Here is a 27,300-nt window from a genome sequence, read left to right on the forward strand (position 1 = left end):
GAAAGGGGGTGGGGCTTACGGAGAGATTAGAAGCAAGCACTGGGTGAATTGTTAAAAATGAGAGGTTTATAATGTTGATAAAGTTTAACTTGTTGTTATTGGTGTAATAAACAGGCTGAGGCCTTTTCTTCCCCATGAATGGTGGTCTTGTTTTTATTGAGGAAGGATGGAGTGAACTTAGAAATGGGGGGTCATATCTTTTTTACTGTTATTGCTGCATGATATAGAAAGGGGTGCAGGAGGCTATTTGCGGGTTAATCTAAGGTAAGACTTTAAGATAACTAAGGTATAGACTTTGTTGTAGGTAGCCCTACCTAGTTGATACTAAAGTAGATCTAGATAAATATTGCTTGATTTATTATTATTTATTAATGTTATCATTTATTTCTAACATTTCTAACATATTTATTTTGCATAGCCTTGACATAAGGTAGAGTACAGTGATGAAAATACATTTCTATGAATCACAAAGGATAGAGGGCCCTGTTAGTTGTAAACATGAGATGATCTATATGACAGGTGGACTTGTGAGTTACAGTCTAAATGATAATATAACAAGCAAACACATACTAATAAACACAGGGACCATTTTAATGACCTTTAATGTCACTTTATTTATTTATTTTTATTTTTTTCTTCAAAAGCAGATAAACACATGTTAAATTTAAGCATACTTAATATGGTATGTAGCTTCATATGTGATATTTGACAAACAAAATTTGATAAATATAGGTCTGCATGTATAAATCTGTAATTTAAATATTTATTAACATAAGTTCCAATTGCAGTCAGCAGTTTATTTTTGCCTCAATTCACTGGGTAATAAAATGCAATTTTTTACTTCACAGTTTTTTACTATTACACTGGGATAATAAAGACTGACAATAAGTTTGAATTACTGTTATTATGTGGTCCATGTGAGATCAGTAGTATTTTAATTCTCCATGACATGGATTTTCTGTTTATCATTTATTGTGCAACAGACAACATGACTATTATAAAAAAAAAACTTTATTTTTCTACAATGTTCTGTGGAATCACTACATTTTTTTGTTATATGTTGTACATTGTTGTTAGATAACTACCAGTCGGTTTGCATCAACCAATCATAATATGGAATTCCTTTAAGAGTAAAGCTATTAATTAGAGACCAGCACAGCTTTCCTTCTTACTGCTGTAATCATTAAATTGATTTTTCCAGTCCATCATGTAATTGTTCCAGCGATGGAATTCAGCTTTCCACTGTCGTTCTACTTCATCAATATTTCCTAAAAAAACATTACAAGGGATGTATTAATCTAAATTTGAATCTGTGTTTACATTGACTGAAAACAAATGAGCATTACTGACATTGCTCTTTAAGTTTTCAGATATACAGTTTGTACAATGCATAGGATTATTTTATTTTACATGCCATGGTTTTGTTTGTCTCTTTTTCCATAAAAACTTAATTTCAGCTCTCTGTTAAGATAATTACATTAATTGATTATTTAAACCATTTTACAATCTCACACCTAGATTACGAGTTTTGAGTTAACAGGGGTGTGGTGCTAACGAGCAGTTTATGCTCACCGCTCACTTATAGACAGCGCTGGTATTACGAGTTTTTATAAACCCGGCGTTAACCGCAAAAAAGTGAGCGAAGAGCAAAATTTTGCTCCACATCTCACCTCAATACCAGCGCTGCTTACGTTAGCGGTGAACTAGTAAAACGTGCTTGTGCACGATTTCCCCATAGGAATCAATAGGGAGAGCCGGCTGAAAAAAAACCCTAACACCTGCAAAAAAGCACCGTAAAGCTCCTAATGCAGCCCCATTGATTCCTATGGGAAAAATACATTTTATGTCTACACCTAACACCCTAACATGAACCCCGAGTCTAAACACACCTAATCTTACAATGTTTAACCCCTAATCTGCCGCCCTGACATCGCAGACACCTACATTATATTATTAACCCCTAATCTGCTGCTCCGGACACCACCGCCACCTACATTATAGTTATGAACCCCTAATCTGCTGCCCCCAACATCGCCGAACCCTATATTATATTTATTAACCCCTAATCTGCCGCCCCCAATGTCACCGCAACCTAACTACATTTATTAAACCCTAATGTGCTGCCCACAACGTCGCCACCACTATAATAAAGTTATTAACCCCTAAACCTAAGTCTAACCCTAACCCCCCTAGCTTAAATATAATTTAAATAAATGTAAATTAAATTACTACAATTAACTAAATTATTCCTATTAAAAACTAAATACTTACCTATAAAATAAACCCTAAGATAGCTACTATTTAACTAATAGTTACATTGTAGCTAGTTTAGGGTTTATTTTTATTTTACAGACAACTTTGTATTTATTTTAACTAGGTAGAATAGTTATTAAATAGTTATTAACTATTTTATAACTACCTAGTTAAAATAAAGACAAATGTACCTGTAAAATAAAACCTAAGTTACAATTACACCTAACACTACACTTTAATTAAATTAATTCCCTAAACTAAATACAATTAATTAAAATTAAATAAAATTATCTAAAGTACGACAAAAAAACACTAAATTACAGAAAATAATAAAATAATTACAAGATTTTTAAACTAATTACACCTAATCTAATCCTCCTAACAAAATAAAAAGCCCCCCAAAATAAAAAAAAAGCCCTACCCTACACTAAATTACAAATAGCCCTTTAAAGGGCCTTTTGCGAGGCATTGCCCCAAAGTAATCAGCTCTTTTACCTGTAACAAAAAAGTACAAATCCCCCCCCAACATTAAAACCCACCACCCACACAACCAACCCTACTCTAAAACCCACAAATACCCACTTTAAAAAAACTAACACTAAACCCTTGAAGATCACCTTACCGGGAGACCTCTTCACCCAACCGAGCAGAAGTGGTCCTCCAGATGGGCAGAAGTCTTCATCTAGACGGCATCTTCTATCTTCATCCATCCGGGCGTGGAGCGGGTCCATCTTCAAGACATCCGACGCGGAGCATCCCCTTCAAACGACAGCCGACGACTGAATGAAGGTTTCTTTAAGTGACGTCATCCAAGATGGTGTCCTTTCAATTCCGATTGGCTGATAGAATTCTATCAGCCAATCGGAATTAAGGTAGAAAAAATCCTATAGGCTGATGCAATCAGCCAATAGGATTGAACTGGCATTCTATTGGCTGATTGGAACAGCCAATAGAATGCCAGCTCAATCCTATTGGCTGATTGGATCAGCCAATAGGATTGAAGATCAATGCTATTGGCTGATTGCATCAGCCAATAGGATTATTTCTACCTTAATTCCGATTGGCTGATAGAATTCTATCAGCCAATCGGAATTGAAGGGACGCCATCTTGGATGACATCACTTAAAGGAACCTTCATTCAGTTGTCGGCCGTCGTTTGAAGAGGATGTTCCACGTCTGATGTCTTGAAGATGGAGCCGCTTTACGCCGGATGGATGAAGATAGAAGATGCCATCTGGATGAAGACTTCTGCCCGGTTGGATGAAGACTTCTCCAGAATTCGTTGAGGACCTCAGCCCAGTTAGGTGAAGACGTCCCACGGTAGGGTGATCTTCAAGGGGTTAGTGTTAGATTTTTTTAAGGGGGAATTGGGTGGGTTTTAGAGTAGGGTTGGTTGTGTGGGTGGTGGGTTTTAATTTTGGGGGGGATTTGTACTTTTTTTACAGGTAAAAGAGCTTATTACTTTGCGGCAATGCCCTGAAAAAGGCCCTTTTAAGGGCTATTTGTAATTTAGTGTAGGGTAGGACTTCTTTATTTTTGGGGGGCTTTATTATTTTGTTAGGGGATTAGATTAGGTGTAATTAGTTTAAATATCTTGTAATTATTTTATTATTTCCTGTAATTTAGTGGGGGGGGGTTGTACTTTAGATAATTTTATTTAATTTTAATTAATTTTATTTAATTTAGTTAATTTATTTAATTAAAGTGTAGTGTTAGGTGTAATTGCAACTTAGGTTAGGTTTTATTTTACAGGTAAATTTTTTTTTAAATAGTTAACTATTCTACCTAGTTAAAATAAAAACAAAGTGGAGGGGCGAAGCCAACTACGGAGCTGTCTAGTCACACAGAGCTGGAGCTCTCCTGCCATTCCAGCTAAATATAATCTAAAAGACCTCCAAAGACCCCCACCTGATTGATTTCAATATCCCCTTCACTCCCTTTACCTTAATACACCACCACTTATCACATTTTTTTTTTCTTTTTTTTTTTTATTCCGGCTTTATCTCTCCATTCCCTGGCTGCTTTCTCTACCTCCCCTGCCTAAAACACCTTACCGGAGCACAAAAGACCGAACCCGCTCTCATCCCTACCCACCACTGACCTCTCCACCTTCTCCTGATCCTCCGGTGACAGACTGGTCACTGCGGAGTCCCCGGCACCTCTATCACCTTACATACAGAGGGACACAGTGGGGACATCAAAAAGCCCGCGAACGGCGGCCATCTTGTTCCTACAGACTACAGAGCTCCACTTACGGCCTCTGGGAACTGACTCCTCTGTACTAAACAGCTGACATTTGCGAGCAGCACACGTCAGAATAATCACAGCGATCCGACCCGACCCTGCTCCCACCTGCCTGAGGAACACTCAGGACAATACTTCTGACCTCAGCTGCTGCTCCTACAGTGCGCACACAACAGGAGTACACAGAGCGCTTACCGGACCTCCTATTCTGAGTGAGTACTGTAGTACACAAAGAGACTGGGGAAACTGATGATACCACTGTATATACCTTGTGCTCTTTACTACACCGCTTTTGAACTTATTAAAGGGAAATATACACAGACCTGCAGCACCCCTATACTCACTCAGCACCACGTGGCTTAGCTGCAGCAGTCAGTTTCCTTACCAACAAATACAGCCACCATAAATATACCTTTGAACCTAACCATACTGATTGGGACAATACAGTGTGAGCTACATACATAGGCTATAACTAAAGCCAGAGCTTGAAGTTAATTCCTGGCCCACCCTGCACTCTATTGAAAATCAATTAGAGGATCTGAAACTCTGACTCCCCCCCTGGCACACTGAGCCCGAATAACTTTAAATCTACATTACACACAGCCTGGGGGACACTTGCCGCATTATTCTCCGGCTACAGAACCGCACATACCTTACTAAGGCATATCCTTTTATTTTTTAAGGGTTCCCCTCTCCTCCTTTTCCCGCAACCAAGTGGTGTTGCGGGTCATATCCACTTCCCTTTCTCCGGACTCACCCAGAGGTGGTACTATCCCTGGAGAGGGGCTACTACTGACGCCCTGCCAGTTAGTTTAGCCTACAATTTATCTACTGGCTGAACCTTGACAACCTTGTTTCTTCTGTTTCAAGTTTCTAGAAAAGTGATGGAGGGCTAGGTCATCATGCTCTAGAGGCACTGGCCTGATACCCCCCCCCCCCCATTACCAATCACAACAGGAAAGCAATCTATTTCAATATTCGCTGCAACACTGAGGCTGATTCCTCCTACTATGGCGCATTCAGTCAAGAGAAAACCAAAACATCAGGACAACCCCAAAAGGACTCTGACTGACCATTTTCACAGTAAAAATTTCTCTGACCCAGATCTCTCGGGAGAAGATTCCAGAGACTCAACGGTCCTCACCTCTGAACATATTAAACCAGACGCTCCACATAAAGATAAAGCAGCACTTTCTCAATTCACCTTCTTAACATCTATCAAGATATTAACTGACAAGATGGACACCCATTAAGCATCACTTAGACAAGAACTTTGCCAATCGGTAAGCAAATTGAAGCGAGATATTTCTTCTCTTGGGGAAAGGACAGAGATTTTGGAGATAAAACATGAAGATCTAGCAACTGACCACTCCAATCTCCTGTCCTACTCCCAAACTCTAGCGGAGCAGATCTCAGATTTGGAGTCTAAATTGGCGGACGCAGAGGATAGATCCCGCCGAAACAATCTCAGCATTCGTGGCATTCCGGAAGACATCTCCCCATCTTAGCTCCAGAACTACCTGACCGCCCTATTTAAGGATCTCCTAAATATAATGACAGAACAAGACCTTTTGATGGCTAGAGCACATAGGGCTACTCGCCCTCATAATTCCACTCCTAGAGACATGATCCTACGTCTACACTACTATACCACCAAGGAGAAAATTATGCGTGCCTCTTACATCAATAAGCCTCTTAAGGATCCCTATAAAAAACCTACAAATCTTCCCAGACCTGTCCCCACACACACTAGCTAAAAGGAGAACTTTCCATCAGTTCACTTTGGCGCTGAGACAGCATAAGATTAAATATAGATGGGGATTTCCAGTGAAGCTCTTTGTGCATCATCAGGACCGCTCCTATATGATCTCATCCGTGGATCAGGGCATGAAACTGCTAAATACTCTACAACTCTCTGGGACCTCTAACCTCACTTCCAAGAAAAAAGGACAAGTAAGTGACCTCAACACCTCAGCCCCCGAGTGGTGCTCATGCAACTCTACTCCCTCACACCAGGAGCCAGAACAGTCGTAATAAAATTAGTTCCACCCCTTGTTCTTGACTGTCTACTCTCCCATCGGAATGGGAGATATCAGAGAAATATAAGAAAACTCATAATGAGGATCAGAGTGAACTAAAGGGTACATATCTTACTCTCTTTCCACTCTTCAATCCTCAACCCTCTCAAGCAGGACTCCTCACTGGACGACCTCCGGACAGGTAAGCCTAGAGCTCACAAACAGGTACTAATCTTACCCTACTTTAGCTCATGGCTATCCGTTTATTCATTTGCAGTTTGTGGTTCTGTTCTAGACATATTGTTTATAAAATATTACTGTTTTGTGTTTCGTCTTACTTTGTTATTCCAGAGAACCATTGCACCCCCTAGAACTCATTAGAGAAGTTAAAATGTTGAACTTTAATTGATTTGTGAATGTACTAAATTGACATTCCTCTTAGATTGGTTCTTATTTCTAGGTTCATAACCTTATACCTTAAAATGCTACACCCCAATGAGAAGATGTTTCTTAGTTAGTACTGAGCTGATTACATATCATTTTTGTTTTGTGCTTTGTTTCACTATGCTTAATAAAGAAAATTATTTCAGCCCACCTCTTATGTTAGAGAAGATAAAAGACATACTAGACTTTATTTATTTTGTGAATGTACTAAGTTGGCAACTCTTCAATACTTGTCTTTCTTTTCAGGTTTACTCTTATACACCTTAAAATGTTTTACATCAATTGTAAGATATCTACTGACCGGTTTTAAGCTATTTTGGTTGTATATATATCCATAGCCTCACCTCCCTCTTCCCTCTATCAGCTCTCTCTCCTACAGCCTCTATGTCTCTCTAAACCTCAAGATTATTACCCAAGAGATCAACCACCCACATCAGCTACGGGGTTACATAAAGTCTCATAATTTGCTGTTCTATAGTGCGGACCACAGTAGCTCCAGTTTATCCAAACTCTTCCTAGGTAGTGATAACGGTAAAAATTATAGTACTCTACCCATCTCCCTCCCTCTTCTCTTCCCCCCGCCCCCCTCCTTTTTTTTTTTTTCTTTTTCTTCTCCCTATCCCCACACCATTATGGAAGGACTCCATTTACTCACTCTTAATGTACAAGGATTAAACTCCCCAACCAAACGTAGCTTATTATTTAATTTTCTATGCAAAAAGCACATAGACATCGCCTTCATTCAGGAGACCCACTGGACTCCTGTCCCTGAGATTACCCGTACATCCAGACATTTTCCCATACTCCTAGAAGCCACGTTCCCCTCTAAATCCAGAGGAGTAGCTATCTATATAAGTAAAAATGTCACCTTCGACCCGATTTATATTAAACCCGACCCTCAGGCAAGATTCATTATCGCCATATGCAAACTAAACACTCATCTGGTTACAGTTCTCAATGTTCACGCTCCGCATACTAAACAAGTAAAATTCCTTAGAACCCTTCTTAAATCAGTAGCAACAATCAAACAAGGAGACCTTATATTCGGAGGGGATTGTAATTTAATCTGGGACGTAAGGCTACACAGAATGGGACCCCCACTCTCTAGAAATGAAAGGGCAACCCACTCTCTTTCTTTAGCCTTTCAACTACTGATGGCACAATATGAATTATACAACATATGGCGAGCACTGCACCCACAGGACAGGGAATTTATGTTCTATTCCTCCCCACATAAGTTATACACATGCATCGACTATTTTTTCACAGACGCAAATTTTTTGGACAATATCTATTCCATATTCATTACCCCTGTTGCCTGGTCCGATCATGACTCACTACATCTTCACTTAGGCCCATATACTAGACCCTCCCCCCTTATGTGGCGCATGCAAGACTGGACTATCACAGACCCCTTACTTAAAACAGCACTTCAAGACAAGATCTCTGACTTTATTGCCCTTAATGATGACAATCAGACTACTGCCCAAAATCTCTGGGCCACACTGAAAGCAGTAGCGAGAGGTCACCTCATGCAGTTTGAATTTGAAGCTCGCTCGAAAGGTAAAGTCACTCTGTCTTCCTTAAACATCCAACTCTGTAACCTAAAGACGGCTCTCTCTTATGCCTACTCTCCCACCATAAATAATGAAATAGCCAATATATCGAAACAAATCCAAGCCCTAGAACTCAAAAATACTCACAATATGTTGGAGAAACTTTAAAAAATGTATTATCACCAGGGCAACAAATCCTCCACTCTCTTAGCCTCTAAACTCAAACACCGAACAGCCCAAGCTAGAATATTTTAAATCTTTTTTATTAGGAAATGGACATAACAGCAGAAACATGAATACATCAAATTTTCCCTGTAACCAGGTGATACAGAAAACTGTAAACATGTGCATGACATCAGGGCCAGGGGCCCGGAGATACTGAGTAATAATTAATTAGTCCATAAACTTAAGCTGTGGGAAAAAAAAGTGAAGTATTGTTATAATAAACAACAAGATATATACTGGAATAACCATGATAACAACATTTTAACCACATTTTTGCAATGATTAGTTCCAATGATGGTTGGATACCTGGAGAAGAAAAAAAAAAAAAAGGAGGGAAGGGGAGGAGAGTAAAGAGTAAACAAAGTGGGGAAGGATCAAGAGGGTAGGACAAGGAAAAGGTACGGGGGACAGAACCTACACTATATCTGTAGGGAAATAGAAGACAGGGAGCAGTGTAAAATGTTCCACTATGTAAGCAGCTTCTACTTTTCCCAAATCAGAGAATGCAAAAGGATTTTGTTATTCTGGGTGAAAATCGGGAGCTCCATAAGCTCGAGATATGCCATAATTTTAGTTACTTCTCTCCATGTAGGTGGGGTTTTTTGCTTCCATAGCCTGGCTATCGACAGTTTAGCTGCCATAAGCAAATATATGCTGAGGAGATCCCCAGGGCCTGACGGAGTCTTGATGTGTAAGTGAAATAGCATAGTTTGCAGGGAATCCACTATGGAGGGATCTAAAATCCCTAGTCTGTGTATAATCTCGTGCCAGAAAGGTTTTAATGCAGGGCACTCCCACCATATGTGAACAGGCGTCCCTACTGAACCACACTCTCTCCAACAAAGGGGGGAGTTTACAGGGGAGATTTTGAATAGCCTGAGGGGGGTGAGGTGCCATTGAGTACATATTTTAATGTAGAGTTCGGGCAGTGTAACACAGTGTAGAGCCTGCTTAGTGAGCGATATGGCCCTGGACCACTCTTCTTGCCCCACACTAAAATGAAGGGACCTCTCCCAAGCAATAATATAAGCTGACTTATAATATGTTGGGGGATTCAACATGTCTCTATAGGAGATTGAGAGTGTGTGCGGGGTCCTGACACCTATTAACCATCTCTTCTCCCAGGCCTTAGGTTCTCGTAGTGTGCCATCAAGGAATCCCCACGCTTTCAGGAAGCTGAAAACTCTCCAGAATTCGAAATTTAATAGCTGTAGTGGGTCATATGTAGTATTAAACTGTGCCAGTGAAAGTAATCGCCCATCGGGAAAAAGATCTGCGACACACTGTATACCGCAGTCTTTCCAGAGGGCCAGATGAGAATCCCTGAGAGCCAGAAGTATGCTTGAGAAAGAATGAATGGGCGATGGGTGGTGTGCAATCTGTGGTAGAGAATGGACTCTGTCCCAGAAACGAAGCGCGTATAATATAACTATGTTTTGAATTTTATACTGGGGTCTAACATGCTTGGGTAACCAAATAAGATCTATCAGGAGGAGTGGGTTAGGCAAGGTCGCCTGTTCCAGTGTCTTCAATTTGCTCTGAGAGGTTTTGTCATTCCAGGCAAGAATGTGAGCTAGCCTTGAAGCTTCATGGTAATAAGCCAAGTTGGGGGTGCCAGCACCCCCACTTACAAGTGGTTGCTGCATAATTCTCGTGGCCACCCTGGGATGCTTGCCTCTCAAAACAAATTTATTACATGTCATTTGGAACTTTCCAATTAAGGATTTGGGTATGGAAATGGGAAGAGCGTGAAAGAGATAGGTGAGTTTAGGGAGTAAAACCATCTTGAACACCGCAATTCTACCTAACCAAGATATACAAGGGACATTCCAGCCATCAGCACATTTTTTAAATGCCCAAGCTAGAATAATGTCCATTCAAACCCCTTCAGGGGTGCTCGTCTCTGCTCCTACAGACATAGGGAATGCTTTTAGACAATACTATCTAAACTTATACAATATAGAAGCAAACCTAGAATATCCAGCATCCCCCTCCGAGGATATCTCCGCTTTCCTTAAATCTCTCTTTCTCCCCTCGCTGACCCCAGAGGACATCCCTTCCCTTACAACCCTGATAACAACAGAGGAAATTTGGAAAATTATTAACAACTTGAAATTAGGAAAAGCCCCGGGCCCTGATGGCTTCACAGCCAGATTCTACAAAGCCTTCCATCCCCAGATAGCCCCCATTCTCTGCAGATTCTTCAGAGAAGGCGCAGACGCGACCAGGCGAATACTCAATATCCTCCACACTGCAGCTTGAGGAGGCACCCCCTTCCTGGCCCTGTCGCTTGACACGGAAAAAGCGTTTGACAGGGTCAGGTGGGATTACTTGTGGGAAACCATGAGTACTTTCCAATTCCCTGTCGCTTTTATATCGGCGGTAAAAGCCCTTTATAACCACCCTTCGGCCGTTGTGCGAGGAGTTGGGTTCCAATCTACCAAATTCACTGTAGCAAATGGCAACAGACAGGGCTGTCCTTTATCCCCCCTTCTGTTTGCTTTAGCCATAGAACCCTTAGCCCAATCAATTAGACAGGACCCCCGAAGCAAAGGCCTTCCCATCGGATCTCACACCCATAAAAATTTCCCTTTACGGAGATGACATCACCCTCTTCTTAACATCCCCCAAAGAATCCCTCCCTGCAATATTTACTATCCTAAAAAAGTTCGGTTACCTGAGCTTTTATAAGCTCAATATTGCCAAAACAGAGGCTCTCCCTATAAACATACCTACTAATGTTCTTATCCCCCTACAGACGACACACCACCTTAAGTGGAAAACTACGTCTCTCAAGATTTTAGGAGTCCATCTCGCCCCGGATACTTCCACCACTATAGCTCAGAATTATACGGATAGACTCTTAGAATTTAAAAGGATTCTTGAGACCTGGGAGTTTCGGGAGATCTCCTGGACAGGACGCATTGCTGCGGTTAAGATGTCCTTCCTCCCCAAGATCACATATCTTCTTAGATCTATTCCGTATAATATTCCTAGAATGCTCCTCAATAGATATCAAAGTTTGATCACCTCATATGTTTGGAGAGACCGTAGACCCAGAACATCTGGACGTACCCTAGAAAAGCCGATCTCGCAAGGAGGCCTGGCCTTACCGAATATAATTTCATATTATAATGCAGCTAGGCTGTCACATATCCTCCGTTGGAACAACCCCGAGAGAAACCTAAATTGGTATACCTTAGAGTCTTCATTCCTGCCCCCTGGTATAAATCTTTCTGATCTCCTGTGGATCCCTACCCATCATAGACGAGACATTGACAGTTTACTACCCATTTTCAAGCATGCATTGCAATTCTGGGACCAGATAAGGCATAATCCAGACATCTCCCCTCACCCTTCCGCCATACTCACAATCTCTGTTACGCTTTACCGCCTCCCAGACTCGCATTACGACTTATGGCCACATTTGCAAACACTCCAGGTGTCGGACTTTTATGAAAATTACATTTGGCTCTCACACCCGGCAGTATGTACTAAATTCCAACTCCCGCCTAGACTAAACTTTGAGGGTTTCCGCTTGAGCTCCCGTCTACGCACCCGGGGCTACCCCAAACAGGCACTACGACCTATGACAGCCTGGGAAAGGACATGGCTGGGTGCTCACAGCCTTATACACCCCTTGTCCTTTCATTACAGTCTCCTCACCAACTCAAAATATCACAACACCACACCTGGGAAAAAGAAATAGGGTTCACCGTAACTCTAGATGTCTGGCACTCCAGAATTATGATAACCAAAAAACTCCTTCACTGTGCCACTCTCTGGGAACTATATTACAAAGTTCTGGTCCGCTGGCACCTTGACCCAATCATGTTACATAAGATTTACCAGTCACAATCCCCTGAATGCTGAAGGAACTGCAGAGCTAGTGGCACAGCACTACATATATGGTGGTCCTGCCCGGTGATTCAGCCGTTATGGAGAAAAATATATACACTCCTCCAATCACTTGGCATTACCCCTCCATTAACCCCAGAAGTAGCCCTGCTACACATGCAGATGCCCAATCTTACTTCCCCCAGGGAATCCCTTACAATCTATGTCCTTCTGGCCACAAAACTTGCCTTAGCTAGAGCTTGGAAAGAGGAAAGACCCTCTCAGATAATCTCCACCGTGCACTATGTTGGACAAATGTAAAAGTACTCATATAAAGCCCTTGACAAAGTTGAGATTTGGTTCCCATGGATTTCGAAATTTCCAGACTGGGACACAAACCTTAAGCCTCCCTCTTAGAGCATTCCTTCTTCCCACCCACCCCCACCCCCCTTTTTTTTTTTCTTCTCCCTCCTCTCCCCTGTCCCTCCCTCTTATTATTATAACTACAGTTTTTTCTTTACCTTAATAATTCATGGATAAAAACATTGCAACACCACTGTCAGCAGACACAGCTATCTGTCATAACTTTTGCATAGATCACTTTCAGAAAAGAGACCCTCTTCATGCCTTTTTGTTTGCCTTTCTTATACATATGCATATATATATTCTACTTATATAATGTTTTCATATGTACTTTGTTTGTACTTGCAGATGATTCTATACTGTATTGATTTAAGGCACTGTTTAGATATCTGTAATCTTGTCTCAATAAAAACAATTTTTGGGAAAAAAAAAAAATACAAAGTTGCCTGTAAAATAAAAATAAACCCTAAGATAGCTAAAATGTAACTATTAGTTATATTGTAGCTAGCTTAGGGTTTATTGTATAGGTAAGTATTTAGTTTTAAATAGGAATAATTTAGTTAATTGTAGTAATTGTATTTAGATTTATTTTAATTATATTTAAGTTAGGGGGGTTAGGGTTAGAGTTAGACTTAGTTTTAGGGGTTAATAACTAGTATAGTATAGTGGTGGCGACGTTGGGGGCAGCAGATTAGGGGTTAATAAAAGTAGGTAGGTGGCAGATTAGGGGTTAATAATATTTAACTAATGTTTGCGATTTGGGAGTACAGCGGTTTAGGGGTTAATATATTTATTATAGTGGCGGCGATGTCCGGTTCGCAGATTAGGGGTTAAAAAATTTATTTTAGTGTTTGCAATGTGGGGGGGCCTCGGTTTAGGGGTTAATAGGTAGTTTATGGGTGTTAGTGTACTTTTTAGCACGTTAGTTAAGAGTTTTATGCTACAGCGTTGTAGTGTAAAACTCTTAACTACTGACTTTAAAATGCGGTACCAGGCTTGACAGGGTCTAGCGCTCACTTTTTGTCAGACACTTAATACCAGCGCTATGCAAGTCCCATTGAAAATATAGGATACGCAATTGACGTAAGTGGATTTGCGGTATTTCCGAGTTCGGCCAAAAAAGTGAGCGGTGAGCCTGTCATTCAAGACTCGTAATACCAGCGGGCATTAAAAAGCAGTGTTGGGACCGGCCAACGCTGCTTTTTAAGCCTAACGCAAGACTCGGAATCTAGCCGTCAGTTTTTGTAACCTCTCATATATCCTGCTGTGCCCCTTAATAAAGTTTTAGTCACATCAACAAAAGCATGTTATAATGCAAAATGTTGTATCATTAGACAATTATTATGATTAACTGTTTTACTCATTCATTTTGATGTCAGATAAAAAAAGAGAAAAAAAAACCATCATCACTACCCATTTTCCTTTCTGAAGTGTAAATTTAATTAATTATTAGGGTAGTTTTATGGATATCCTAGTCATTCTTTATTTCCACTACATTCTCACCCTTACCATTACTAATGGAAGTTTATTCCTGTATTATTATTTTAATGGAACAAAAATAAATTAGAGTAATTAATATACCAGGGTTACTATCCACCTTAAACAGTTTATAATATGGTGGAGCTGATTCTTAAACCAAAAAGAAACAAAATATTTGAAATATGGCCATCCACTAAATCAGCTAGATCCAAAGCAATTATATAATGGATAAAATACATTTATTTTAGAAATAGCTTTTTTAGGTTAGGGTCAGGAATCTGAATATTATTCATGCATCTATGGGAAGCATGTAAGGAGATTAGCCGTGAAGAACAGTTGATAAAAAGTGTTTGATGAGGTAGAGTTATCTGGCAGAGCTCTTTAAAGAGCATTTCAGGTAGCTGAGCCAGAAAAGTCAGTTAGTAATGAGTTTAAATTGTAGATATATTTTAGGTAAAGATACAAGATGGGCTGATGCATTGGTAGATTTTAGCAATGCTGCGTTTTAGATTTAGTATAAATTAGTGAGTGATTGAATATGAGACTTTAAACACAGATCATGAACATTTTGATAAGATTTTTGTGTGTAACAGTAAAAAAGGTAGCATGCAGAAATGTGTCTCACTATGTAACCCACACTAGACTGAGCAATGAAGATATGAAGAGGTTCATGAGAAGCTACTGTCAATTGGTAAGAGAGATGGGACATAAAAAGCAATATCACAAAGTCCTATAAATTCAAGGTTTCTAGGCTGATGGGGAGTCAGATGTGTAAAAGATAGGTGAGAGTCAAAGAAAATGAAAGAATGAAAAATGTGTTCCTTTATTTAGTAATGAAATGTACAAAACAGAGACCAGATTTCAAAGCAGGTCCACATTGTATTAGTTGTTAGAGGATAAATTGGGGTAAAAAGAGAACATATTTAAATGAAAAATGTTGATGGTTAGGAGGAGGATGGAACTATACTACTGGAAAGACATGATTAACCCCTCTAAGGATGCGTTAGTGAAACGCTGCGTCAGGGATCCTCTCTTTTTTTAAATTGCCTCTCTTGTTGTAATAATAATGAAGGAAACTTTAGCATAAAAACAATTTTCTTTAAATTAGCACTTAGCGGTTTTGGTTCTTCACAGGTATAAGCAGCTGTAATTGGTATTTATTTTAGCGCAAAAAACTGAAAACTGTTGGCGTCTCTATAGTATAATCCGGGTAACGCTGGGCTAACCGAAACCAGTGGTACAAAGATTCTAGTTAAAACTTTTGTAGTAATACCTGATACTATCATACAAAATTTAGATAAGCTGTTTAGCATACTAGCATAAGCATAGAGCCTACTTTACAGCTTAAAGGGTGAAAAATACAGGGCTAACTATAATCGAGATATAAGGGGTTTATAGTATAAAAACCGCTAATTTAACCATCACAGAGTGGTATAGAGCATAAACGCATTAGAACTTACCTGATATCCTGCACCAATATACACGTTAAAATACTTTATATATTATGTCAGCTATCACAAGCTGAAACTTTGTAACATTGCAGCACCATTTAAGCATAGGAAATGCGATATAATATAAATGTTCACACTGCATAAAGGTGGTATCAGTAGAATTTAACTTAAGTATCTATTTGATACAGATACTGAGAGTTTGTGAAATCTCATTACTCATTATGATGCTTAATGACAATTACTAGACACAACTATGTGTAGTATTTACAAGTGCAGACTATCTTAAATCAAAACCAGCACAAGCTCGGTAACCCTCCTGTAGTTGTAGACGTACAATTACCCATAATTAGGTCTATACAAGTCAGAGTGATAAGTCAACATAATATTAAAGCATCAGCCCTGCACTGAAGTAACTCATAATTAAATAATCTACAATACCTAGAGTGACATATATATATATATATATATATATATTACTAGTACTACCTTACTGTGTTCCGGTTTTCTGTAAAGATACACAAGACGAGAACCAACACTTACGCAGCAGATACTAAAAATTAAGAGCTGTGTTATACACTTCTGTTGAAGTGCCAAAAAGCAAACTCACAATAAGAGACCACAGAGGTATATTATAATAGGTATACAACGCACAAATATTCCTTAGTGGTAATCTAATAGATTGGCCAGCTATAAGGCCACATAGACCCACAGTAGATCAACAGATATATATACATACCTATAATACAATCTGTGTCTCATGACATTACTACTAAGTGCTCTATATACTTAGCATTGTAAATGCTGAAGATTGAATAACCAACAGAGAGAGTGTTTTTAACATTTTCAAGGGTAGCATACACACATATTTAATGCTGTCTTTTTAAATTTAATTAATAAAGGTTATATTTTAATTTCTGGTATCTTTTTGCTCCAAGTTCCAGTAATCAACCGAACTAATTTATATAATTGAATTACAGTGTATAAAAGCATTCTTTTTTTTGTACTGACTTGCTTACACATCAGGTACAGTCCATCTTTGTAAATAATGATTAACGAGACAACTACAGGTGAAACGAAAAATTAAAATATTGTGCAAAAGTTAATTTATTTCACTAATGCAACTTAAAAGGTGAAACTAATATATCAGATAGACTCATTACATGCAAAGCAAGATAGTTCAAGCCGTGATTTGTCATGATCGTGATGATTATGATCTACAGCTCATAAAAACCCCAAATCCACAATCTCAGAAAATTAGAATGTTGTGAAAAGGTACAATATTCTAGGCTCAAAGTGTCCCACTCTAATGAGCTAATTAAGCCATAAGACTTGCAAAGGGTTCCTGAGCCTTTAAATGGTCTCTCAGTCTGTTTCAGTAGGAATCACAATCATGGGAAAGACTGCTGACCTGACAGTTGTGTAGAAAACCATCATCGACACCCTCCATAAGGATGGAAAGCCTCAAAAGGCAATTGCAAAAGAAGTAGGATGTTCCCAAAGTGCTGTATCAAAACACATTAATAGAAAGTTATGTGGAAGGGAAAAGTGTGGAAGAAAAAGGTGCACAAGCAGCAGGGATGACCGCAGCCTGGAGAGGATTGTCAGGAAAAGGCCATTCAAAAGTGTTGGGGACTTTCACAAGGAGTAGACTGAGGCTGGAGTCAGTGCATCAAGAGCCACCACACACAGGCGGATCCTGGACATGGGCTTTAAATGTTGTATTCCTCTTGTCAAACCACTCCTGAACAACAAACAACGTCAGAAGCGTCTTACCTGGGCTAAAGAAAAACAGACCTGATCTGTTGCTCAGTGGTCCAAAGTCCTCTTTTCTGATGAGAGCAAATTGTGCATCTCATTTGGAAACCAAGGACCCAGAGTATGGAGGAAGAATGAAGAGGCACACACTGCAAGATGCTTGAAGTCCAGTGTGAAGTTTCCACAGTCTGTGTTAATATGGGGAGCCATGTCATCTGCTGGTGTTGGTCCACTGTGCTTCATTAAGTCCAGGGTCAACACAGCCGTCTACCAGGAGATTTTGGAGCACTTCATGCTTCCTTCCGCTGATGAGCTCTATGGGGATGCTGACTTCATTTTCCAGCAGGACTTGGCACCTGCCCACACTGCCAAAAACACCAAAACCTGGTTTAATGACTGTGGGATTACTGTGATTGATTGGCCAGCAAACTTGTCTGACCTGAACCCCATAGAGAATCTATGGGGCATTGCCAAGAGAAAGATGAGAGACATGAGACTGAAAAAAATGCAGAAGAGCTGAAGGCCGCTATTGAAGCATCCTGGTTTTCCATAACACCTCAGCAGTGTCACAGACTGATAGCTTCCATGCCACGCTGCATTGATGAAGTAATTGCTGCAAAAGGGACCCAAACCAAGTACTGAGTACATACAGTATGCATGCTTATACTTTTCAGAGGTCCGATATTGTTCTATGTACAATCCTTTTTTTTATTGATTGCATGTAATATTCTAATTTTCTGAGATTGTGGATTTGGGGTTTTCATGAGCTGTAAGCCATAATCATCACAATTATGACAAATCACGGTTTGAACTATCTTGCTTTGCATGTAATGAGTCTATCTCATATATTAGTTTCACCTTTTAAGTTGCATTATTGAAATAAAGCAACTTTTGCACAATATTCTAATTTTTCGAGTTTCACCTGTATATACTGGAAATAGGTTATTTATAAAAACAAGAGAATGGGCATGGCAATTAATATAATTAAATTACTTTATACTCTATCACTAAAACATAGCCATAAGTTGACTTTTGTATGAAATTATTGCTTGTAAGTGTTTTTGAGAAGGTGTTTCCAAAACTTTTGATTTTATTCATAGTCATAGTCATTGTGTAGTAAATTTTGCAGACAGAAAAGGTATAGGAGGGGCTCAAATAAAGTTAAAATTCAGATCAATAATTGTAATTCAATTGAAGTTATGGTGTGTTGTACAGTAGATGCAGTCACATCTAGGACTAAAAATTGTTTTGTGTTGTATTATATTGTTACAAGGCAAGTGCAGGAGAGGAGCATTGAGACAGTTACGAGTTGATGATCAAAAAGTCTGAAATGGTGCTAGAGAAGTTATAGATTAAACAGAGACCAAATAAATGTCAAAAGGCACAGCATTTAAGTGTATATATAATAGTTGTTACTTGTTATAGACCAAATGAGAAACTTTTTATTGTTTCTGTAATATGTCACTTTGTAAGGAGATGGTAATAAAAGAATGGATTATGTGAAAACCCCTGGAAATTAGAGGAAATTATGTAACCATGCAGCAAAGTTGTCAAAGGATTAGAAGGCTAGGCCAGATACGTGTTAGAGTACAGCCACTTACAAGTGAGTCAGGAGAAAACTGTGATGAAAAATACTTCTTCAGAGAAGAATAATATAAAAGAGAAATACTTTGGGGGGGTGTTAAAATAAGAAGGGGAAATCCTTATTGTCCACTATGATACAGGTAAAGTGGAGCCCAAAATGTGAGGGCAGCAAAGAAGACGTGTCAAGAAAGATAAACAACCTTCAGTTACTTTGTAAAACTTTTCATGGAAGTGGTTTAAAAAAGAGACAACTAATAATATAGGAGAATTACATAGTTAATGAGTGTCCCAGAAGTCCCAGAAAAAGAGGACAAAGGGTGGGAGAAATAGGAAAAGGTGGGTATTGAATGTCTTTGACTGTTTTTATATAGAGTGTTGAGTGAACTTACACTTATTTTTGGATTGTGAGAGGATTAGGGTTCAGAGTGAGGATTCTAGCATAGAAAATGCTGTATGTAAAGTGACCAAAAGATAAGGTTGTATTTGATGGAGCTCAGCTGTTAGATGATTGGCTGACTTGCCACCATATCCTGTAGAAAAATTACTCTTCAATGCAGAGCAATGCTGGAGAGAAAAAGTTGGTAAATATCTATGGTCGTTTTGAATGGAAGGGCTGAGAATCTAGAGGACAGCAGTTCAGAACATGAAAAGGCATAATAACAATTTGATGTTTAAAAGTTTTTGAACAGAAAATAAATACATTTTACTCTTAATAAAAAAAAGCCAGTGTAAGGAACCAGTGAGCTTTAATTCTGGCATTTTTAGAATGACTCATATAACTCCCTTTTTTCTTGTCCACTTCAACTTATTTTTCCATGTTATCATAAATAGAGATAGGGAAATGATTCAGCAAACACATTAAAAATAAGTAAGGTTGGCCAAACTTGTTATATTTAAACCATTGGATAACAATTCCTTAACATGTAATATTCATTGTTGTAAAATAAACAAGTAAATAATGTTCCATTTATTCAAACTAGCATTTGAAAATCAATTATATTTTAAAATTCAAATATAGAGATTCAAATTTGGTGTGTTATCAATTTCATTGTAAGTCTATGGAAAACAAAATGTATTTTTCAATTTTTACTTTTGAAATTTGAATGTTAACATTCATTATGCAGAAATATTTAGGACTAAATGCAGAGTGCAGTTGACTGTGTTTGTGTCATTTAGAGCTCAACCCGTTGTAATCAATAGTGCTTTATCTAGTATTACATATTGTTATTTATTTTTTTGTTATATTTTTTTTTCTTTGTGTGTGTGTGTGTCCGTTGCCTTTACAGTGTAACCTATGCTTTCAATGTAAAGTTTACAGCAGTAGTAGTATGCCATTTCACACATCTTACAATAAGATGGTTAAGTATTGCTATGTCATAAAACACTGAAACTAACTGTTAGTGCTTGATATTGTGCATTCAAATACAGGTTAAAATACTATGATAACGCCATCATTATCCCTTCCCCACATGCCCAATGTCTTGGGGTCAAACTTGACTCAGACCTTTCTTTCACTCCTCACATTCAGTCCTTGGCTATAGCCTGCCGCTTCCACCTTAAAAAATCTCTAAAATTAGAAATTTCCTTACACAAAACACAATTAAGATTTTAATCCACTCTCTCATCCTTCCCCACCTCGACTACTGCAACTCCATCCTCTCTGGTCTCCCTAGCTGCCACCTAGCTCCTTTACAATCCATAATGAATGCCTCTGCCAGGTTCATCTTCCTTACAAGGTATCCAAGATGTGGAAAAAGAGCGCTCCAAGCCCATATAAATAAAATATGAAAGTCTTTATTAGGTCATGTAAATACATATAAAAACTCTTTATCTGCTGCACCTCTCTGCCAATTCCTTCACTGGCTTTCTCTTGCCTCCAAGATTAAACACAAAATCCTCACTCTGACATACAAAGCTCTCATCTGCACTGCTCCCCCCTACATTTCAAACCTTGTCTCAGATACTTTCCGTCCCATCCCCTTCACTCTGCTCACAATCTCCTACTCTCCTCTTCTCTTGTTAGTTCCTCACATTCCCATTTACAAGACTTTTCCAGACTGGTTCCCATCTTGTGGAACTCCCTGCCGCCCTCCACAAGACTCTCCCATAGTTTTAACAGCTTAAAGTGCTCCCTAAAGACTCTACTATTCAGGGATGCATACAACCTACACTAACCTTTCCTAACTCCATTGATTTCCCCTTGAACCCCTTAGAATGTAACCCAATGAGCCCATCTGTTTGTAGATTGCCTTAAAGGGACATGAAACCCAATTTTTTTCTTTCATGATTTTGAAAGAGCATGCAACTTTAAACAACTTTCTAATTTACTTCTATTAGCTAATTTTCTCCATTCTCTTGATATTCTTTGCTCAAAAGCATATCTAGATAGGCTCAGTAGCTCCTGTTTGGTGGCTCCACATGGATGCCTCGTGTGATTGGCTCACACATGTGCATTGATATTTCTTCAGCAACGGATATCTAAAGAATGAAGCAAATCAGATAATTGAAATAAATGAAAACTTTGTTTAAAATTGTATTCTCTGTCTGAATCATGAAATATTTTTTTTGGGTTTAATGTCCATTTAATAAGAGCCGACTACAACAGTGCAGCTCTCGGCAGGGTCCTCTACCCATTTGATCCCTATAAATATTATCTTGTATACCACCTATTTTTATAGCACTGCAGAATCTATTGGCACTCTACTAATACCTGATGACCTGACCTATAATAAACCTATTAACCACTAAACCACAAGCCCCCCACGATGAAATATACTAAATTAATCTATTAACCCCTAAACCTCTGGCCTCCCACATCACTACATAAATATATTAATACCTAACCCTAACCCTAACGTAACCCTAAGCATAAGTCTAACCCTAACCCTAACACCCCCTAACTTAAATATAATTAAAATAAAGCTAAATAAACCTTACAATTATTACCTAAATAATTCTTATTTAAAACTAAATACAAACTTACCTGTAAAAAAACCCTAAGCGACCTACAATATAACTAATAGTTATATTGTAGCTATCATAGGTTTTATTTTTATTTCACAGCTAAGTTTGTATTTATTTTAACTAGATAGACTAGTTATTAAATAATTATTAACTGTTTACTAACTACCTAGTTAAAATAAATACAAAGTTACCTGTAAAATAAAACCTAACAAATCAAATACAATTATCTAAATTACAAAAAAACAGGGCATTTATCTATTTTACGGTGCCCAAACCCTAAGTAAAAACTAAAACCCACCCAATAAACCCTTAAAAAAAACCTAACACTAACCCCCAATGATCCACTTACAGTTTTCAAAGACCGGACATCCATCCTCATCCAGCCGGCGAAGTCCTCTTCAAAGCAGGCAGAAGTCCTCATCGAAGCTGGCAGAAGTCTTCATCCAAGCAGGCAGAAGTCTTCATCGAAGCCTGCAGAAGTCTTCATCAAAGCGGGCAGAAGTCTTCATCCAAGCAGGCAGAAGTCTTCATCCAGACAGCATCTTCTATCTTCATCCATCCGGCACGGAGCGGTCCATCTTCCAGACATCAGATGCGGAGCATCCTCTACTTCCGATCGTCGCTGGAAAATGAAGTTCCCTTTAAGTGGAATAGTCAATAGAATGTGAGCTCAATCCTACTGGCTGATTGGATCAGCCAAAAGGATTAAAGCTTAATCCTATTGACTGATTGGATCAGCCAATAGGATTTTTTCCCCTATAATTCCTATTGGCTGATAGAATTCTATCAGCCAATCGGAATGTAAGGGACGCTATCTTGGATGACGTCACTTAAAGGGAACTTAATTTTCCAGTGACGATCGGAAGAAGAGGATGCTCCGCCCCGGATGTCTTGAAGATGGACCCGCTCCGTGCCGGAAGGATGAAGATAGAAGATGCTGTCTGGATGAAGACTTCTGCCCGCTTGGAGGAAGACTTCTGGCCACTTCAATGAAGACTTCTGCCCGCTTGGATGAAGACTTCTGCCGGCTTCGATGAGGACTTCTTCCTGCTTGGATGATGACTTCCCCGGCTGGATGAGAATGGATGTCTGGTCTTCGAAAACTGTAAGTGGATCATCGGGGGTTAGTGTTAGTTTTTTTTAAGGGTTTATTGGGTGGGTTTACCTAGTTAAAATAAATACAAACTTACATGTGAAATAAAAATAAAACCTAAGATAGCTGCAATATAACTATTAGTTATTTTGTAGCTATCTTAAGCTTTTTTTACAGGTAAGTATGTATTTAGTTTAAAATATATATTATTTAGGTAATAATTGTAAGGTTTATTTAGCTTTATTTAAATTATATTTAAGTTAGGGGGTGTTAGGGTTAGGTTTAGACTTATGCTTAGGGTTACGTTAGGGTTATGGTTGGGTTTAGGGGTTAATATATTTATGTAGTGTTAGTGATGTGGGAGGCCAGAGGTTAGGGGTTAATAACTGTATGTAGGTGGCAGTGATGTTAGGGGTGGCAGATTAGGGGTTAATAACTGTAATGTAGGTGGCGGCGATGTTGCGGGCAGCAGATTAGGGGTTAATAACATTATGTAGGTGGCTGCAAAGTCGGGTGTGGCAGATTAGGGGTGTTTAGACATGGTTTTTATGTTAAGGTGTTTTTTCTTTCCCCATAGACATCAATGGGGATGTGTTACGGAGCTTTTGTTTCCACTATTGCAGGTGTTAGGCTTCTTTTTTGATGGCTCTCCCCATTGATGATGGGGAAATTGTGTACGAGCATGTAAAAGCAGCGCTTGTATTTTGGTGCGGTATGGAGCTCAACGCCACCATATCGCCCGCACAAGCCTGCTTTTTCAAAACCTGTAATAGCAGCGCTATAGGAAGGTTAAATAATGCTGCTTTTGTGACAGTCGTTAATTTCCCTATAGCGCTCAAAACTCGTAATCTATCTGATATTTTTTTTACCCCAGCCTGCCCCTAACAGCACAATCACTTTTTCTGAGAACCATCTGTGAGGACCCTGTGTATTATTGAAGGCTATACCAGTATTCTGTTGATTGTACTGAATCGCACAAGTAGCCACAATGTAAAGTCAAATGTTCATTTGTTTATGTATATGTGTGTGCATATGTATAAGTGTTAAATCTAACGTACAAACTAACCTGGAAAGTGTTGGAAAAAAACAAAAAAGAAACACATTTTTGCTAGAGCAGTGTTAAACATGAAAACATAGGTCAACTTTTTAAAGAATTTATAAAAATGCAGAATATAGCAACACAGCAGGTAAGAACTTTATATTATAATAATACAAGATTCTCGCCTAGATTACGAGTTTTGCATTAGAGGCTGTGCAGTGCTAACGAGCAGTTTATGCTCACCGCTCACTTGCAGACAGCGCTGGTATTACGGGTCTTTACAAACCCGGCGTTAGCCGCAAAAAAGTGAGCGTAGAGCAAAATTAATCTCCACATCTCACCTCAATACCAGCGCTGCTTACGTTAGCGGTGAGCTGGTAAAACGTGCTCGTGCACAATTTCACCATAGGAATCAATGGGGAGAGCCGGCTGAAAAAAAACCTAACACCTGAAAAAAAGCAGCGTAAAGCTCCTAACACATTGATTCCTATGGGGAAACACATTTTATGTCTACACCTAACACCCTAACATGAACCCCGAGTCTAAACACCCCTAATATTACACTTATTAACCCCTAATCTCCTGCCCCGGCATCGTCGCCACCTGCATTATATTATTAACCCCTAATCTGCCTCTCCGGACACCGCTGCAACCTAAATTATACTTATGAACCCCTAATCTGCCGCCCCCAACATCGCCGACACCTACATTTTATTTATTAACCCCTAATCTGCCGCCCCTATGTCGCCACAACCTACCTACATTTATTAACCCCTAATCCGCGGTCCCCAACGTCGCCGCCACTATAATAAAGTTATTAACCCCTAAACCTAAGTCTAAACCTAACCCTAACACCCCCTAACTTAAATATAATTAAAATAAATCTAAATAAAATTACTACAATTAACTAAATAATTTCTATTTAAAACTAAATACTTACCTATAAAATAAACCCTAAGCTAGCTACAATATAAGTAATAGTTACATTGTATCTAGTTTAGGGTTTATTTTTATTTTACAGGCAACTTTGTATTTATTTTAACTAGGTACAATAGTTATTAAGTAGTTATTAATTTAAAATAATTTAAAATAAAGACAAATTTACCTGTAAAATAAAACCTAACCTAAGTTGCAATTACACCTAACATTACACTATAATTAAATTAATTACCTAAATTAAATACAATTGATTACAATTAAATAAAATTATCTAAAGTACGAGGAAAAAAAAAACACTAAATTACAGAAAATAATAAAGAAATTACAAGATTTTTAAACTAATTGCACCTACTCTAATCCCCCTAACAAAACAAAAAAGCCCCCCAAAATAAAAAAAAGCCCTACCCTACACTAAATTACAAATAGCCCTTAAAAGGACCTTTCGCAGGGCATTGCCCCAAAGTATTCAGCTCTTTTACTTGTAAAAAAAAAAGTACAAATACCCCCCCAACATTAAAACCCACCACCCACCCAACCAACCCTACTCTAAGACCCACCCAATCCCCCCTTAAAAAAAACACTAACCCCTTGAAGATCACCTTACCGGGAGACGTCTTCACCCAACCGGGCAGAAGTGGCCCTACAGACGGGCAGAAGTCTTCATCCAATCAGGCAGAAGTGGTCCTCCAGACTGGTAGAAGTCTTCATCCAGACGGCATCTTCTATCTTCATCCATCCGCCACGGAGCGGGTCCATCTTCAAGACATCCGCTTCTGTCCATGGCCAACGACTGAATGAAGGTTCCTTTAAATGACGTCATCCAAGATAGCGTCCCTTCAATTCCGATTGTCTGATAGAATTCTATCAGCCAATAGGAATTAAGGTAGAAAAAATCCTATTGGCTGATGCAATCAGCCAAAATGATTGAACTGGCATTCTATTGACTGATTGGAACAGCCAATAGAATGCCAGCTCAATCCTATTGGCTGATTGGATCAGCCAATAGGATTGAACTTAAATCCTATTGGTTGATTGCATCAGCCAATAGGATTTTCACTACCTTAATTCTGATTGGTTGATAGAATTCTATCAGCCAATCGGAATTCAAGGGATGTCATCTTGGAAGACGTCACTTAAAGGTACCTTCATTCAGTCATTGGCCGTGGACAGAAGAGGATGATCCGCGTTGGATGTCTTGAAGATGGACCTGCTCTGCATCCGATGGATGAAGATAGAAGATGCCATCTGGATGAAGACTTCTGCCTGTCTGGAGGACCACTTCTGCCCGGTTGGATGAAGACTTCTGCCCGTCTGGAGGACCACTTCTGCCCAGTTGGGTGAAGACGTCTCCCGGTAAGGTGATCTTCAAGAGGTTAGTTTTAGGTTTTTTAAGGGGGTATTGGGTGGGTTTTAGAGTAGGGTTGGTTGTGTGGGTGGTGGGTTTTAATAATTGGGGGGGTATTTGTACTTTTTTTTTACAGGTAAAAGAGCTGATTACTTTGGGGCAATGCCCTGCAAAAGGCCCTTTTAAGGGCTATTTGTAATTTAGTGTAGGGTATGGCTTTTTTATTTTGGGGGGCTTTTTTATTTTGTTAGGAGGATTAGAGTAGGTGTAATTAGTTTAAAAATCTTGTAATTTCTTTATTATTTTCTGTAATTTTGTAGGTTTTTTTTCCTACTTTAGATCATTTTATTTAATTGTAATTAGTGGTATTTAATTTAGTTAATTTATTTAATTATAGTGTAGTGTTAGGTGATAGTGTAACTTAGGTTAGGTTTTATTTTACAGGTAAATTTGTCTTTATTTTAACTAGGTAGTTATTAAATAGTTAATAACTATGTAATAACTATTGTACCTAGTTAAGATAAATACAAAGTTGCCTGTAAAATAAAAATAAACCCTAAGCTAGCTACAATGTAACTATTCGTTATATTGTAGCTAGTTTAGGGTTTATTTTATAGGTAAGTATTTAGTTTTAAATAGGAATTATTTAGTTAATGATAGCAATTTTATTTAGATTTATTGTAATTATATTTAAGTTAGGGGGGTTAGGGT

At 38.8% G+C, this 27,300-nt stretch overlaps 1 protein-coding gene across 1 annotated transcript in view; it reads right to left on the reverse strand.

The window, feature by feature from the left end:
- Positions 1–585: 585 nt before the first annotated feature.
- Positions 586–27,300, reverse strand: part of BCHE (butyrylcholinesterase) — a 582,206-nt gene continuing 555,491 nt past the window's right edge. Inside the window, exon 6 of the mRNA XM_053710110.1 lies at positions 586–1,268. Coding sequence (XP_053566085.1) covers positions 1,144–1,268 — 125 coding nt within the window. The 3' untranslated portion in view covers positions 586–1,143. The remainder of the gene's footprint in view (positions 1,269–27,300) is intronic.

The sequence above is a fragment of the Bombina bombina genome, chromosome 4 (assembly GCF_027579735.1).
Source record: "Bombina bombina isolate aBomBom1 chromosome 4, aBomBom1.pri, whole genome shotgun sequence".
Lineage (NCBI taxonomy): Eukaryota > Metazoa > Chordata > Amphibia > Anura > Bombinatoridae > Bombina > Bombina bombina.